Consider the following 17,538-nt stretch of genomic DNA (forward strand, 5'->3'; position numbering starts at 1 on the left):
AGGGCTGGGTGAATCCACCAAGGTAAATATCACCATGTGAGACTCTGACAGTTCAACATTGGTCATTGGGATACCCGTTTCTCTCAAACTGCTGCAATGCTGAGCTCCATACTGCTGTATTTACAATTAATCTCAATTATGAAATCCTGTGCAATAAAATTCAGTACTATTTAACAACTGTCTCTGAAAACAATAAAAAAGATAGCATGTGCAGTATGCAGTCCTTAGTACTAAAGAAATTAAAGATATGAGTATCAGTATGAAGTGAGTGTATTGCCTTAACTCAAAATCAAATCCATAGAATATGAAGCAGAGTGTCAGCATAAAGATTCTAATGACTAAATCTCATCGCATGCTCCATTTTACAATGGATTACATTCAAACAAAATTTGTGAACTTTTGACATTCTCTGATTATTTTAGAAAATTCTATTTGTACCATATACATCAGTCTTGTTAAAAAATGAGTTCCCTAAGGTATTGCATTAGGTAACATTATAATTTTCTCCACATGAGTGTTGGATATGCCACTGATTTATTTAAAAGAAGAGAACTATAAATGAAATCATATTGTAAGAGAAAGGCAAAGGTTTTGTGGTAACCTACTAAAGACTTGATGTTGTACTCCAAAAAATTTGCATTAAAAAAATGCATCATGGGGCTACCGTGACATCTTGAGACTCACTTAAAATTCCTTATTTTGAAATGGCATAAAGCGCATACAAACAACAAAAAAGGTATAATTTAAAGAGATTGGCTGAATTAAAATTCCAGTTTCCTGGTCATGTTCTTAATCAGCTCAACAGGAAATATTAGGAAAATAGAAAAGTATATATTAATTAACAATAATACATCTAAATTATAACAGAGACCTTGGAAAGTTCATATAAATCTGGTCAAGTGCATCATCACAGAAAATAAGCATCTAGAGTTCTCATCTTAACTGGGTTGAGGGAAGCTTTAATGCATGAATACTTTATAATTTATGTGACTAACTTACACGTTGTTGAGCTGATAATTACTCAAAAGAGAACCCCCCAATCTTTTCCACCAGTATTATATAAAGTGCAAAGTTTGAAAGCTCAGGCCAGAACAAGCACCACACTTCCTTGAGGTCATATATTTTACCTTCAAAAACGCAAATGCTGCTTTTAATTCCAGAGTATTTTGAATTTTTGTCTTTTAAAGTAAACTAGTAAAACTGATTCATTGAGAAAATGTGTCATGCTTATCCTTCAGCTCTCTTATATTCCAGTTCCCAACACTCAGCTCCTATAAGCTCATGTATTCTGATTGGAAATGAATAGAAATGAGATTTAATAGAAAACATATTTATTCTGGCATCCCATTTCCTCAATGCATTAAAATGCCTTTACCCAATACCTATGCCACTTCCTGGGAATAAATTAAATACTAGAAATCTAAAGTGGTAATGCCTTAAGGTACATTCATATGGGATCAAATAATGTAACCACTAAAATATGTCATTGGAGCTTAATTACCCAGCAGCAAAGAAAACCAAGTTAGAGGTGTGAATGGAGGGGAAGGGGGCTTTGAAACATTTGGAAATGATTGAATTAAAGGCTCTCAACTCTTTTTCAGTCATTAAGATTAAATATTTAGTAGAATAATTTTAGATCTGAAAGGTACTTGAGATTTTCTAGTTTGGCTAGGATACAAATCATAAAGAGGTGCAGTGGAAAGTAAGTCTGGGAGGGTAAAATGGGATCTTTTTCTCATAACTGATTACTAGATTGAATTGTTTGTATGTAATCAGGCACCTTGAGTAAAAACTGACATAATCGGAAGGACACTTACATAAGATGAACCTTGTAACAGTAAATAGGATGTATTGGAGACCAGTTAGGTGGCGTCATGCCAGCCCAAACAAGAAGCAATGGGAGAATGAACTAGGTGGGTGGTAGTGATTGAAGCTGAGCAATAGAGGTGATTCGCCAGAATATGGAAAACAAGGAGTAGCTTAATTGTCATCCCCAAACCTTTGAACACAAAAGTCACATGAGTTATTGCTGCCAGACTCTCCACAATGTTTGCTGTCTGTACAGTGACCAATTATAGAAAGTGAGTGTGAGAACTTAGCCTAAGGTAGAAAGAGCCATTATGGCCATTTAACATTTCATGGGTCTCTATTATAAATGGCCAATTCAAAAGGAAACTGAAGGCCTACTTTGGGTGCAGTGTCTATGAGTTAACCCTGCTCTGCAAGGAGCTGTAAAAAAAAAAAAAAAAAAAAAAAACTATTTTTTTTTCTGCATAATACAACACTTTATCAGGTTTGGGATGGAGATATTATCTAATCATAAACATCTGAAATAATATTAAAGTAAAATACTGTTTTTCTTAGATGACTACATATTTACAAAAGTAAACATTTTAGACAGGTTTAAAGTACATAAACCTAGAGTGCACATTCAAGTGCCTTGAATCGTGTGGCAATATCTAGCACCATTTCTGTTGATGATCTTCCAAATACCAAGAAGTGTAAAATCTATTGAGAGACTTTTTAAGTAGGTCACAAGAAATTTTGTATTTAAAAAATATATTTAACAAAATGAAACTAATAAACATGGATTAATTTGTGATCATTTTAAGCTTCAGCACACAATTGCTTTGCGAAATAACTCTAAAGTAGTAACAATTGCTACGTTTAATGTGGTGGTTTAAAACTAAAATGTTATCTGTCAGAAAATGATCTTTGCACAGCTAGGAAATAATATATGACAAAAAGGAAAGTTGTCTTTGACAAAAAAATGTAGGTTATTTTGATATGGCAATAAGGAAATTTAGGGATTTGGGGCACAACCTATAACCTATATATCATACAGCATATGAATGTGTGCAATTGAGTATGCCATATGTTGTTCCTATGCTTTCAGAGTAAAGCAAGCAATGTGAAAGGAAAGAATATACAGAAAATTCAAGATATACTTTTGTAGTCATGGTTGTGTTGGCTATTTTCTCTGTATTCTCCACATATCCGTATACTTGACCCGGCATCTAGTCTGAAATGGCAGACACTCAGTGAACACTTGCCCTGTGTTCGTGTTTGTCATGCCCAGATTGAGATTATACTCTGTCTGATAATGATCTGGATTTTGCATATTTAGACCAGGCTGCTATGTAATGAAACTTGGAAGAGTAAAGAGAATCATTTAAAGATTCTATCCTCTGCCTCTAGCACACACTGTATATTCTGCACAGAACCTTAACTTTCATTCTCTCATTTACAGGCACACACACACAAAAATACCTTACCTCTGTCACAGTTCTCTTCATCACTGCCATCCACACAGTCATGAATTCCATCACACAGCCATCTAATTGGAATACAGTGGGCTTTGTTTTTGCACCGAAACTGATCTTCCTTACATTCAGTCACACAGTCCATCTGTTCAAATACAAATGGACACTGCAGTTTTCATTAATGATAATGATACAATCATGGGCAAAATAAACATGCAGCTTGTAATACTAGAGCTTTATTACACTATGGGCTTTCTTTCATTTTTGTCTTAATGAATATAACTTCTACAAATGAGAATGAGCTTTAGTATATGAACAGCATGAAAATTCAGGTATTTGCTGAAATGACTGCATTCAATGTACATATCTAACATGTTAAACTGTGCTAAGAATCAAGATTCTTTCTCTTTATTTTCATTACATTTGTTTGCCCAAACCTAATTCATGTAATTCAAATATTTTAATTAAACGATATATTTTACCTCATCTGAACCATCAGCACAATCATATTCTCCATTACATTTCAAAGATGCTGAAATACATCCACCACTGGCACATATATATTCACTTGATGAGCAAGCAGGAGAAGCTGAATACAATTATAAATTTGAAATTGAGAAAGAGTAAAAATAACAGGTTTTAGAAATAAAAACATAAACACATAAATATATGAATTTATAGATGGTAATAAAAAGTTTATATTATATAACTATATTTAATGACTGGTATTACAGATTCATTTAAATTATTTAAATAATTTTAGAATTAGTTATAATATTATGCATTATATTAAATATACTTCATGATGTAATAGCCTGTGCAGTAAGAATTTAACTCAATAGTCCATAGAAGGAAAAAAAAAAAAAAAAAAAAAAAAACCTTGATATCCTTTATCCCTTTGATTTTGAAGTGTTATGTGAGTTTTTTTTTACAATTTTAAATTAAATTATTTTAAATTATTGAAGTCTCCAAATACTTTCAAAACTGTAATAATATTTAGTAACCTTTGAGTATGTTAATTCTTACATTCACTGTATAAAGCACAAAGTCGAAATCTTGGCATGGTCTCATAGACCCAATAATATCTATTTGGTTGCATTGACATAAATAAAGTGTTTGAATAAGTTCTAAGAATTGTATTGTTTGGGGATTTTAAATATGAATACATGTGTAATTAACAGAGTTAGCAGAACGTGCAGTATTCCTTTATGATGCCGAAATTAAGAATAACAAGCAGCTAAATGTTATTTACAAGTGTAATATTTGCAAGTTTATAATACTTATAAGTGTATCAGTCACAAGATGTAAATACTACCCAGTCTAATTAATTGACAGAAATTATGATAGCTGCCTTTTTCTATAAGCTTGAGTTGGCGAGGCTTGCATTCAAATGTCTGGGCTTCTGGCCTTACGTTAGACCACTATGTAGTCTCTCATACTTACTTAATGACTTTGTGGTCTGAATTCCTTAGCTCAGGGACACTAAAAAGCTTTTTCCTTGAGTTTCAACTCCTTTTAATTGGCAGTGTTTGTCTAGGGATCTGTATTCATAAGGAGTCTAATAACATGTCTGTATTCAGTAAGAAAGAAATCTGTGATCAATTAACAATATGGCCCATGGACATGGTACTGGGGCATAGTAATGTGTGAGCCTTGTACTTGTGATTCTGACCTAGTCTCTCAAAGTAATGTTTTTATGGTCATACATACACGATAGTACAGTTTTCCACCAGTAATATTTTTCTGTAAGATAATGTAATTAAAATATATAATTAAAAAATGAAGTGTTTTAATGAGTATATTTATAGAGACACCTAGCACATAAATTGAGTAGTGTATCTTTTTTCTGGCTTTGCTTTCTAACTTTACTCAAATTTTGGCCCAAGATGTAAATACAAACAACACAATTATGCTTCTTCTTAGCTAGCATCACATTGAAATGAGTACATTCTATTTCATAATCACCATTTCCATAACTAAAACCTATCTTTTACTGTACTTATAATTTCAACAGATTTTACTTTGCTATCTTGGGGAAACAATTCCAAATGGTATAATAAGATATAGAAACCAGAAAATCAAATTTGGGGAAATTATGCTTGGATTCCATTCATAAGTAATGATCTTATTTTCCAAAACACATGAGGCACACACTAATTAATTTATCCACAGATTTGCAGACCATTTCTTAAAAATGGTAAACACATGACATATTTGCCACTGTTTTCTGCATATTACTGCTTAAATTTAAATTCTATCAAGGTAAAATGTTAACTAAATGAAATATCACTTCAGTCCTTTTACCTGGCTCACAGCTTTTCTCATCTTCCCCATATTTACAGTCCTCATGGCCATCACATTTCCATTTTGCTGGTATACACTGACCATTGGAACACTGGAACTGATCTTTGGAACAACTTGTTTCACAATTTCTCTATGAAAAACAACAGAGATATAATTAAAATTAAAATTTTAGAAACACTTCTACACACTCAAAAGACAAGAAAACTTATGTACAGAAAACCTGGAACTGATCTTGGAACAACTTGTTTCACAACTTCTCTGTCAAAAACAACATAGATGTAATTAAAATTGCATTTTTAGAAAAATGTTTACAAACCGAAGGACTAGACAACTTATGCATAGAAACCCAGAAGTGTAGGAACCATGTCTGCTATATAAAAGTGGCTCAGATGCTAATATTTTAAGCCCATGACTATATAACAGAATTGTAACAATTTTCCACTTTCATTTGTCCCTGTGAGTCATAATAAAACAAAAAATGGAAAAAAAAACCCCACAAATGTTATGGTTTCATCATCATACTATTTAAGTTACTCTGAGAGTATCATTATTCAGTAGATAGTTATGGGGTAATGGAATTTTAATAATTTTAGGTAATAATGAAGATTATGAGATAATAAAAGAGTTAAAGAATTACTTCTACCTGGCACAATAGCCCCAGGCACTCAAGAGGCTGAGGCAGGAGGACTGCTTGAATCCAGGACTTTGAGGCTGTAGTGCGCTATGATAGGCACACATGAATACCACCGCACTCCAGTCTAGGCAACATAGCGACATCTTTTCTCTAAACAATTTTTTTTTCAAAAATTATTTCTAAGCAACTACATCCAGTTTATTGGCTATAGGGAGAAGAAGGCTAAGGATATGGAATGTGAAACAAACAAAAATCCTAAGACAAATCTGTTTTGCATTGGCAAAGCTTTCCCTGGTGTTCTTCCTTTCTCCGGTCTCCATCTCTTTTCCTTTGCACCCATCCTTTTACAGTTTAGTTGTTGTAATTCTCCTTCTCCTCTTTTCTGACATTGTTCCCTAAAGAACTGTGAAATGAATTGTCAAAATTTTCATTTCTGCTAGTCCATATACAGATTTTATGTGGAAGTCAAACAAGATGGCAAATTTACTTTTGAGGATCTGTATATGAGATAAATGAAATGGAGTCACTAGAAATCACCTTCCTTGGGTCTGAACGCTGTGGTTGAAATGGAATACTCCAATGAAGTGTCTCATTGGGACGATGTTTTCTGTTGTTAGGGAATTTCTATTTTTGCCAAAATGTACCTGTCTGCTTCTTCCACAAAAAAAAAGTAACAATCTCATGGTTTGTGGAACTCCTAGCAAGTAAAGCACGTTGAACTACTACTTGCTGCTTCTTCCCAGTTTCATGCCCATGTAAGGAAGGAGAGTTCACTTTCTAAATTCCTGAAATTTTCTCTTTGTGATAACAGTTTAAGTAGAAATGGAACTACTTAAGAAAAGGCTTTTTATGTGTAAGGATAATCGGAAATGTGGGATATCTGGAGTAAGCTACATAATAGCAAATGATGTGAAAGACATTAGAGAATGTCATAACAAAGAGATGTCATATGTTTTATTCACCACTGTATTCTCCATACTGTTAGTGCCGGGGACATAGTAAACATTCAGTACAAACTGCTGAGTGAATTAATAAATTAATAAACCAGCAAATATAGAAAACAAATGTAAATTAACATCTCATGTAACTTTATCCCAGCTCTACTGGGATAAAGATCATGCCTGTCTGTGAATCAAGTATCTAATACTGTCACATGATTATAATAACTATCCAGTAAACATTTTTAGGAGCAATGAATGATTATCTCTGCAAGTGGGCTTATTTAAGTAAAACAGCTCAATGACCAATGGTACTGTTGTGTCATTTAGCTGTATAAAATACTATTTGGTAAAGTAAGGACTCAAAAGAGATCTATAACTTGAATTAAAGTTTCTTTAATGTATAACTATTTCTCATCAGTTTTTTTAAATGCCATTTACTACTTGAAGAAAACAGGTCAGTTATACTATAGAATAGCTCACATTCTGAATTTGACTAATTGCATCCTAAGAATGTTGATACCTTTGCAACCTCCAAAGTGATTAATAAGCTTTTGCTTTTTAAAGTATTGTTGTGAACTCATTGATTTTTATACAGTGTGTGTGTGTGTGTGTGTGTTTTAATCCCTTACAGTCATTTTTCTTTCTAATGCACAAATTGTCCCTTTTGTCAGTGGAAGTTCCTTTAAGTTTGTTGTTGTGCACTTTGTACACACTCTTAATAATCTCAGATGTTAGCAGCTCATCTTGTCAATTTATTTTCTCACACCTAAAATTAGGCATATCTCAAAAGGAGTCTTGTTTCCTTTAATTGGAAAATGGTATTTAGAGACCACTTGGTGAATTTCAGGACAGTCATTACCGTTGGTTTATAATTGGTTCTAGGACTTTTCACTAGCAGATGTAGAAATCATATATTTTTAGAAAGAGAAAGATTAATCAAGATCTTATACTGATACTTTTGGATTTAATAAGAGAGGGATTTTTACTTAACTTTTTGTTTCTACATTTATATCTCCTTTCTCTTACTTTGAAATTTTGAATTCTAATGACATTGACATAAATAAGCATTTGAACCACCCTACATGTTTCAAATTAGCAGAACCAATATTATTATTAACAATAAGTCAATGGATGCAGTTTAAGATTTGTTTTTTTTTGTTCTTACAACATATTACGCTAAATGTAGAGGAAAAATATTATAATTTAAAATCACTTTAAATAATCATTTTCTGTGTGTGCCACAGAGATAAATACTTGCTATACAATTAGATTGAACCATGTTTTTAAACTTCTTCTTTGTTGTTTTGTTATCAAAAAGCTGATCATATTATCAGTTCCATTCATACAGAAACTTATCTTCACAATTCTCCCAATTTTTGTTCTCCCAATTTTTGTTCTTAATGTGAGAGTATTCTGTGTGTAATTCCGTTTTCTAGCCACTTGTTCAGTTTTTTGTCTAGACTGTAAAAAAAAAATAGAAATCAACTACCAATAGTGTTAGCTACTTCATTACATATAGACTGCACTAACATCTATAAATGTAGAGAAAAATGACTTTACTACAATTAATTTCATCTCTTCTGAGCCTTATCATGAAAATGTCTGGATATATGGAGATATATTTATCCATCAAATCACTATGTCCACCAACTTATGGGTTGAGAGACATGGTAATAAGGATATCTACTTTCACATGAATAAGATTTTAAAGAAGTAGTAGTATTTGATTTCGCATATGCACTTTGCATATCTTGTGAATATGATTCAAGATAAATATATAAGCCTTAAGCAATACATCCCCACCTCTTGATGTTTTACATATTACCCAGATTGTTATTAAATAAACAAAACCAAAGCCAAGATATTTTCATGGATGAGTTTAATTAAAATGTGTTTTTCTGCCTTAAAAAAGTTTAATGTAATTTTCAAATGTATGAATGCTAGGTAAATACATGGCTGGTAAATGAGTGTAAAAAATGTAACTCTCCTTTGTGTTTAAAAAAAAAAAAATGGTTTGACTTTTATTTTATGAAGAGCTCCATGACTAGAAGCGGTGTATTTTTCAACTTTTTCTCTTGAGTGACCTTTGCATCCTTGAGACTTAGGTTTTGCTAGCCCTCCGGCGAGAAATTACATGTGCTTGTTTTCAAAATCTAGGCTGCTGAATGTGGTTATTGTGACTTTTCCAAAATGGTGAGAGAAGGGAGAATTGTCCAGTCCTACAGGGAATGCCTCAGGGCTGGAAGAGACCTAGTTTGCATGAATTCTGTAAATACCAGAGAGCTGTAGTGTCTCCCACAGAGGCATGATATCAGTGGATACCTAGGGAATCGGGAACTGAAACACAGAAACCTCCAGAGATGCAGCGAAAATCCTCTGGCCAAGTCTATGGTCAGCAGGAGGGCATTCATGAGAGGTGAGTACATATGCTTCTCAATCAGAGCAGCAGAGCTTTAGGGAATCATTGCAATACAGGAGCCATGGTGTACACTGAGGAACAGGAGCTTTTTTTTTTGTTGAGGTGGAGTCTCACTCTGTCACCATGCTGGAGTGCAGTGGCACGATCTCAGCTCACTGCAATTTCTGGTTCCCAGGTTCAAGTGATTCCCCTCCCTCAGCCTCTCAAGTAGCTGGGACTATAGGCGTGCACCATCATGCCTGGCTAATTTTTTTGTATTTTAGAAGAGACAGGGTTTCACCATGTTGGCCAGGATGGTCTTGTCCTCCTGACCTCGTGATCCACCCGCCTCGGCCTCCCAAAGTGCTGGGATTACAGGCGTGAGCCACCACACCCGGCTAGAGCTCTTTTTTCCTTCACTTCTGACTGGACTTGATTGCGCAAACCTTGTGTTTCTGATATTATCCATGTGACATCACTGATACTGGGATATGAGAGTTTGGGGTCCTTTTAGATTTGATTGAGAAAAATATATATAATCATGTATTGTTTATTATTTTTAAAGCATCATGGAGTAATTAATATCTGAAACATAAGGACATAAATGCATAAATAACAAATTGTATGAAGTATTATAAATGTTAGCACAAACTAAGTTTATAGAATTATCCAGAGGATTTGTAAACTTTTTCACTTAAATAGGCCTTATTATAAATGGATTGTGATTCATCACCGAAGCAAAGCTCAACCTGTGGTTTCATAAAAATTGATGACCCACATCGATGTCTGTAAGACTATATCTATGGAAGAAAGAGACTGGGGAGAAGAAACTGTTTAAAATGCATAAAAATATTAGTCCTGACTATAAATACTGCAGCAAATTTATGAACTAATTCACAGATGGCAGGGGCATCAGCTATAGGGAATAGGGTTTCCAAACATCCTATTCCCACAACCCAGCTATTCACCAGTTGAGGTAAAACAGACTATAAAATTAACTGTCAATAGCTGCACAAGAGCTATTCCCCGTGCTGCAGATGTGGAGCACGGCACATGGATATAATACTTATCTCAATGTGTCAGGAGCAAAGTATTTCTGAGCTGTCCTTGCCGCACTTATTGGACTGAATAATCATAATTACAAATGTGGTTCTAAAGCGCTGCTTTCTTTTTGATTTTACAAAGATGCCTACCTCATCAGAGCCATCTGCACAGTCAAAATCTCCATCACACCAAAACCTTGAAGAAACACAGTCCCCATTGGCACAGAGGAAATCTTTCAATGTACATGTTTGTGGCTCTGGGGATAGAAAAACAGCACAGGGTTATTCTATTATATGTAAGTGCATTGCAGAATTTATATGACATATGACATGAAGTAGCATTAAAGAAAAAAAAGGAGGTTAGTCAGACAGAACCAATATATTGTTTAGGAAAAATCTCATGGAGCATCTATGGTACATAATATAATAATTTTTCAAATTTATTTTTAAAGTCATGAGTACAAAATGGCATTACAAAAACAAGTTGGAACATAGGACAAAAGATAAATGGTCTACTGTTTAATATAAATAAGCCTGAAAATGTACCTATTGTCATACTATAACAATGATCTTTTTTAGTTGCTGGAGTTCTATATCATTTTATGTATTCACTTTAAGTAAGTAGGACATTTTGTGACTCTCTGTACCCATGGGGCTGTTTATTATTACCTGGGCAGTGAGTCTAGCCTTTGTATTTGACTTTATATTATGTATTCTAAAAAGATTCTAATTATTCAATTTTGTCCCCAGAAAATCTGGAGTTCCTGGAACAAGAACAGTATATAGGGATAGTATTACACAAAGCTAGTTTGTAAGATTCATCTTTAAAAACTGTACACTTGTTTATGCCATTGTTTATTGTGCCCTATATCACTTGCCTGTCAATTTAGATAATTTAGATTTAATTATGCTGTCCCATATTCCACATAGGGCATAAGCCACATAGTAATGACTTACTACTTGGCTTAATTCCTATTGGAATATGTTTCATCTGGAAAATGAAGTAGGATTTCAGAAATTCGTTCATACAAGTAATCAATATGACTGCTGGATATCATCTCTTGTTTTGTTTTTGTTCTCTAAACAGGACTGATATCTTACATGATGAAAGACCTCTTCGTGTTTTCTCTGTTCATTCCTTGTATTTGCAGCTGTATCACACATAATAATATTCTTACTGGGTCAAGAAGCAATAACTAACAGACATTAAGGAATATCCATATGATGCCTGATTTTCTGCACAAAGATTGTGAGTAAATCAGTCTGCATTTGGATTTTGCTCTACACAATCCCTTGGTTTCTATATATAGAGTAACATCTTGATGGTTTGGTATCATGAGGGCTCCTACATTTCTATATAAAGAAACCCTTTCAGGGCAAGGCACGGTGGCTCACGCCTGTAATCTCAGCACTTGGGAGGCCGAGGCGGGCAGATCAGTTGAGGTCAGGAGTTCAAGGCCAGCCTGGTCAACATGGCAAAAACCCGTCTCTACTAAAAATACAAAAATTAGCCTGCCTTGGTGGCAGGCGCCTGTAATCCTAGCTACTTGGGAGGCTGAGGTGGGATAATTACTTGAATCTTAGAGACAGAGGCTGCAGTGAGCTGAGATCATGCCACTGCATTCCAGCCTGGGCGACAAAGCAAGACTGTGCTTTGAAAAAAAAAAAAAAAAGAAAGAAAAAAAAGAAACGCTTCAGAACATTGGATGGGAAGAACTATAGAAAAAGTAATGTGTGTCAGCAAGCATTTCGTTCTACTCTGCTACTTAGTTTAGTTTAAAACAAGACCATGGTATAAGACAAGGTGCCATTTGATAGAATGGGAAAATGCCCTTAAGTGGATAATCTTCTCATATTCCTACTCTCCTTTGTTTAGTAAATGTGACAATAGAAATTTCCCTTTTTGTTTATATAAGGTATTCACATAGATTATGCTTTAATCTTAAAAATAACAAATAATACTAATATTTATTATAACAATAATAATAATTACCATCTACCAATTGCTTATTTGTTGTCAGGTACTAGGTAAAGTTAATGCAAAGTACTTGAATTAACTCACCAGTGAATTTTTATAACAACTCTCTAAGGAACGTGCTATATTTGCACCCTGTTTTAGATGCGTAAATTGAGGCACAGAGTTGATAAGTAACGTACTTCAAATCACTGAGCGTACAGAAGAGCTATTAATTGAACCTGAATCAAGACAACCTGATACCAGGGCCTGTACTTTTTCCTAGTAGGCTGTATCATTGCTTCCCATACAATTGAGGAAAAAATAAGTGTCCACATATGACAGAGATTAACATTAAAGCCCTGGGAAGCCAAGTTACTTATCTAAGGTACATGGCTAGCAATATCTATTTTATTAATAACAACAAGAGAAAACTCATTTGCTCTTATCATCATTCCATACTGAAGCCATTTCGCCCTCCTGGTTGCAGACACATGCAGTTTTATTCTTAGAGGAAAGAAATTATAGTGAAATATGTTCAATTTATTTAACAATGGAAAATAACGGCCAAAAATTTTTTCATGAAAAGAATAAAGAAAGAGTAAATTTAAAACATATCGTACTTACATGTTTAAAAACAGAAGAAGAAACATCTAATTTCATAGAATTGGGAGTTGTGGAATGGGACTAATTCTTCCTCTAATGTTCTAATTTGCCTTTATCCTATTTAAAAGTAAGTGTGCTCATCATGTGCTAAACAGCAAAGGCTTCACAGACCTTGACACACTTTGCTATACAAAGGGTTGAAAGTTGTTGATGTAGGTCAAAAAAAGTTATCAAGCCAGTAGTTGAAAGCATTTGCCCAAGAGTTCCACAGAATGCTCATTTTCTATCTAGAGACTTTGTCCTAACATTATTAATTATTCTGCTTCAAAATGGCAGTAGAGAGGCTGAGAGATTTGCTGGGAAAAGCTTTTCCAGGGAAAGTGGAAATACTGCGTGTTTTTATCATGTTTTTAAAAATGCCAGCAAATCTACTTCTGAATAATAATCATGAATTATTTATACATATACAAATACCATCAAGGAATAGGGTACTGAGTCTATTTCTAACCATCATTCATATACCTCAGAATCTTTTGCCACTAGATAGCTCAAAAATAAACTCTCTCTTGAGGAAAATGTTATTTAGTTATCATGGAAAGCCCTAAGAAATTTTTCCTTACTGCTTATCCTACCTTTGATCTTATTTGGATAAAGTAAAAGATCAATTTTCAGACTTTATCATGATACTATTTTTCTTGTGAAAGAGAACAATAACAACAACAACATGATTGTAGTAAAAGCTAACCCATCTGAAAAAAAAATTGAGTGTGACATTTTTCCCCTGTATTTCCAAAATGCTATTTTCATGCTAATTTTTTTGGATATTGCCTATATCCCTGGACCAAGAGTAGATGGGGAACTCTACATGGGAACAATTAACCAGGTTTTCCATAAACCTCATCTAGACAAGCCAGATTGGCAACCAAGAAGCTTTTGCAGGGTATGCTTTCCATGTTTCAGAAGGCTAATTGGGATTCTTCAATAAGAATAAAATATAAAGGGCTGAGTGTGGTGGCTCATGCCTGTAATCCCAACATTTTGGGAGGTTGAGGTGGGCAGATAACCTGAAGTCAGGAGTTCGAGACCAGTCTGGCCAACATGGTGAAACCCCCCTGCACGAAAAACACAAAAATTCGCTGGGCACCGTCGTGCGCACCTGCAATCCCAGCTACTTGGGGCGCTGAGGCAGGAGAATCACTTGCACCCAGGAGACGGAGGTTGCAGTGAGTCAAGATTGCGCCACTACACTCCAGCCTCAACAAAGTGAGGCTCCCTCTCAAAAAAAAAAAAAAAAAAAAAAAAAAAGAAAGAACAAAATACAGGGGCATCACGTAGACTGATCATTTCTTTCAATACTGATGGAGGCAAAAACATACAACCACAGAACTGAAAAGAGCTTTGGAAGTCAACTTACACAAAACTGAAGAAAATTATGTTCAGGAAATAAAAGTGGCTTTCAAAACCATAGAGTTAATGGCAGAGCAGAAAGACTTTTGGACTTCAGTTTCTCTACTATCTTAAAAACTTAGAGATAAGTTCAAAAGTTATATGAATGTCGATGTTAGCATTTGACAAGAATTTTTAGAATACAATTAGTATAACTTATACTCTATACAAATAATCTTCTGATAGAAATTCAGTGTGAAAGTACTAGAAATTCAAATAAGGCAGAAGCAGCTTGTCTCTCTATGTAAACCTAAATTTTTAATTACTTGTTATTTTAAAATCCATTGGATTTTTAGTTACTTCTTAATAATGTAAGGCTATAATTTATTTTGTAAATCAGTAACTTAGATGGCATATATGACATATTTTATTTTTTGTTGATAAAGATATTAATGAGGGAAATGATAAGCAGAGGATGATAAAATGACAATGAACTAATTATCCTATGTATATATAAAAATATAGAAAGCATATTAAATTTAAAACGTAGTTGGCAGTTAATTGCCCCACTACTATTTGAACTCTTCCCGTATCTATCACTGGACTATCTCCAACACAATTTAAAAAGTAAATGCATGAAATCAGATTCATAAACAAAGAAGTCCAAAAGTGACTTTAAATTATGTTGCTGTTATTTTTCAACTACAGTTATGTGTTACATAATAACATTTCCAACAACATACAGTGGTGGTGCCATAAATTATAATATTTTTACTGTGCCTTTTAAATGTTGATAGGCAAATACATACCATGGTGTTACAATTCCCTATAGTGTTCAGTACAGTAACATGCTGTATAGGTTTTTAGCCTACGAGCAATTAGCTGAACCATATAGTTTAGTTGTGTAGTAGTCTGTACCATCTATGTTTGTGTAAGTACATTTGATGTTGTTCACACAATGATAAAATTGCCTAGCAACAAATTTCTCAAAATGTATCCCCACTGTTAAGCAACACATGATGATATAGGTTGATTTATATGCCTGTGGTATGTTTCACTACTTAATAATAGCTAACAATAACTGCTAAATGTAAATCAAAGTTCATAACATTGATCAATAATATTTAGAAAATAGGACAACATATACCACAGCCCTAATATATTAGGACAGTGATGTGTGTGTGTGTGTGTGTGTGTGTGTCTGTGTTTACAATTATTTTAATAGATAACAACTGCAAATATCTTGATAGATTTTAGTACAGCAATAGTATTTTTTTTCTAAGGCTTGTTTCTATATGACTAATATTTTGGTGCTCCCCAAAGATGTAAGTGAATTCTTTTCTCGTTCTTTATTGACTAAATTTCTGCCTGTGTAGAACGACTGGCATTGTCAATGTTGAAACCTTCCCATTTCTTCTGGCCTATTCAAAATAGTATCTTCAAGCCCTATTCAATTATCTAGATCCCTGGATCCATCCTCTTACATGTTCAAAACATGTTAATATACTTTGATATTTGCCCTAACATACACTGACACTCCTCTTACATGTGTAAAATGTAAACATACTCTTATACTTGTCCCATATATGCCTACCACTCTTCCATATTACAACTGTAAAATACTTCATTCTTGTTCACTGTCATCTCTCCTCTGCAACTTCATCAATATTACCTGTCTTAGTCAACAAGCTCAGAGTGAACAGAAACTAAAAGAGAACCACACATAATTAGGTATTTTATACTGGAATGCTTGATATTGCAACCACTTCCCTTGCTTTTTCTTAAGGGCACTGTGGCTACAGTGATTTATCACTGAGTTTCCACAGTGACAAGTGAGAGTCAATGTTCTTTCTCCTTGCTTTCTTGTGCCAAAGGCTGACTTTTAGATGTCAGTACAATGATATTCAGCCACTTAGAAAACCCCAACAGACTCTGAAGCAGGCGAGCCCTTCCTTCTTCTCCTGCTTTTCTTATTATAGCAGTAGGCTAACTTCTCACATAGATTCAACCCCACCATGAATAAAAGTTCTCCAAGACATGTCTACAGAGTTGGCCTCTCATCCACCCTCTTCTGCTTTCAACATCCTTCCGTTATAAGGCATTTGCTCTCAGTTACCTTATTGATGATTAACACCAAATATATCAAGAAAAAAGCTAAGTAGATATTTGTACACTTAAGTTCTGGTTCATAAATAAACAGAAAGTATATGCATAATTGTGGGGTTTTTTGTATTTATGCTTCTATCCCTACCAGCTCCACGCTGTCAGAATTTTATTTTAATCATTAAGTGGATCGGAGAACTTCCATATATAGTTTTTAAAAACTGGTGATTAAAGAAATCTAAAACTCTATTGACCCTGTGCAATGCTCTTTATCTTCCTAAAGACTGTGACCTGTTAGAAGATATGTATGTAAAGAGGGAGTTATAAAAGTTTCTATATTCAGGGTATTCCATAATCACAATAATCCAGAGATTTCATGCTTAATATACTTCATTCCCAAAGACAGGTCTGATTAAGTTTTGAAAGTTATCCAAAACATGAGTTGGTATTTTGCAAGCCAAATATCCGAGTGGTTTATTAAGGCTTTCACTCTACTAATTATATGCTTTAATATAACATATTCCTATGTAGATTTAGTCTTCTGCCTCTGGGGAAATGAATGCTCTTAGTCCAATGAGATGTCTGCAAGAATAGACATTATCGTTCTTAATCTGCATCAAGTCTTCTTGGAAGTACCAGATATAAATATTTAATAAATGGAATTTGATTATTATCTTATTTTAAACATGCTTGTATAGCTTTCTTTGTTTAAATGACAGTGTATAAAAGTGCCAATAAGAAATATATTCAGGCCGAGTGTGGCAGCTCATGCCTGTCATCCCCACACTTTGGGAGGCCAGGGTTTATTGCGTGGGCCCAAGAGTTAGAGATCAGCCTGCGCAACATGGCAAGATCCTGTCTCTACAAATAATAAAGAAAACTAGGCAGGTGTGGTGGCATGCTTCC

The 17,538-nt window shown here is 34.2% G+C and overlaps 1 protein-coding gene across 1 annotated transcript in view; it reads right to left on the bottom strand.

The window, feature by feature from the left end:
• LRP1B (LDL receptor related protein 1B) overlaps positions 1-17,538 on the bottom strand; it is a 1,899,171-nt gene that overhangs the window by 136,602 nt on the left and 1,745,031 nt on the right. Inside the window, exons 68-71 of the mRNA XM_024243817.3 lie at positions 10,734-10,840; positions 5,568-5,697; positions 3,746-3,852; positions 3,276-3,408 (exon numbers count right to left, since the gene is read on the bottom strand). Of these exons, the coding sequence (XP_024099585.3) occupies positions 3,276-3,408; positions 3,746-3,852; positions 5,568-5,697; positions 10,734-10,840 (477 nt within the window). The remainder of the gene's footprint in view (positions 1-3,275; positions 3,409-3,745; positions 3,853-5,567; positions 5,698-10,733; positions 10,841-17,538) is intronic.

The sequence above is a fragment of the Pongo abelii genome, chromosome 11, assembly GCF_028885655.2.
Source record: "Pongo abelii isolate AG06213 chromosome 11, NHGRI_mPonAbe1-v2.0_pri, whole genome shotgun sequence".
Lineage (NCBI taxonomy): Eukaryota > Metazoa > Chordata > Mammalia > Primates > Hominidae > Pongo > Pongo abelii.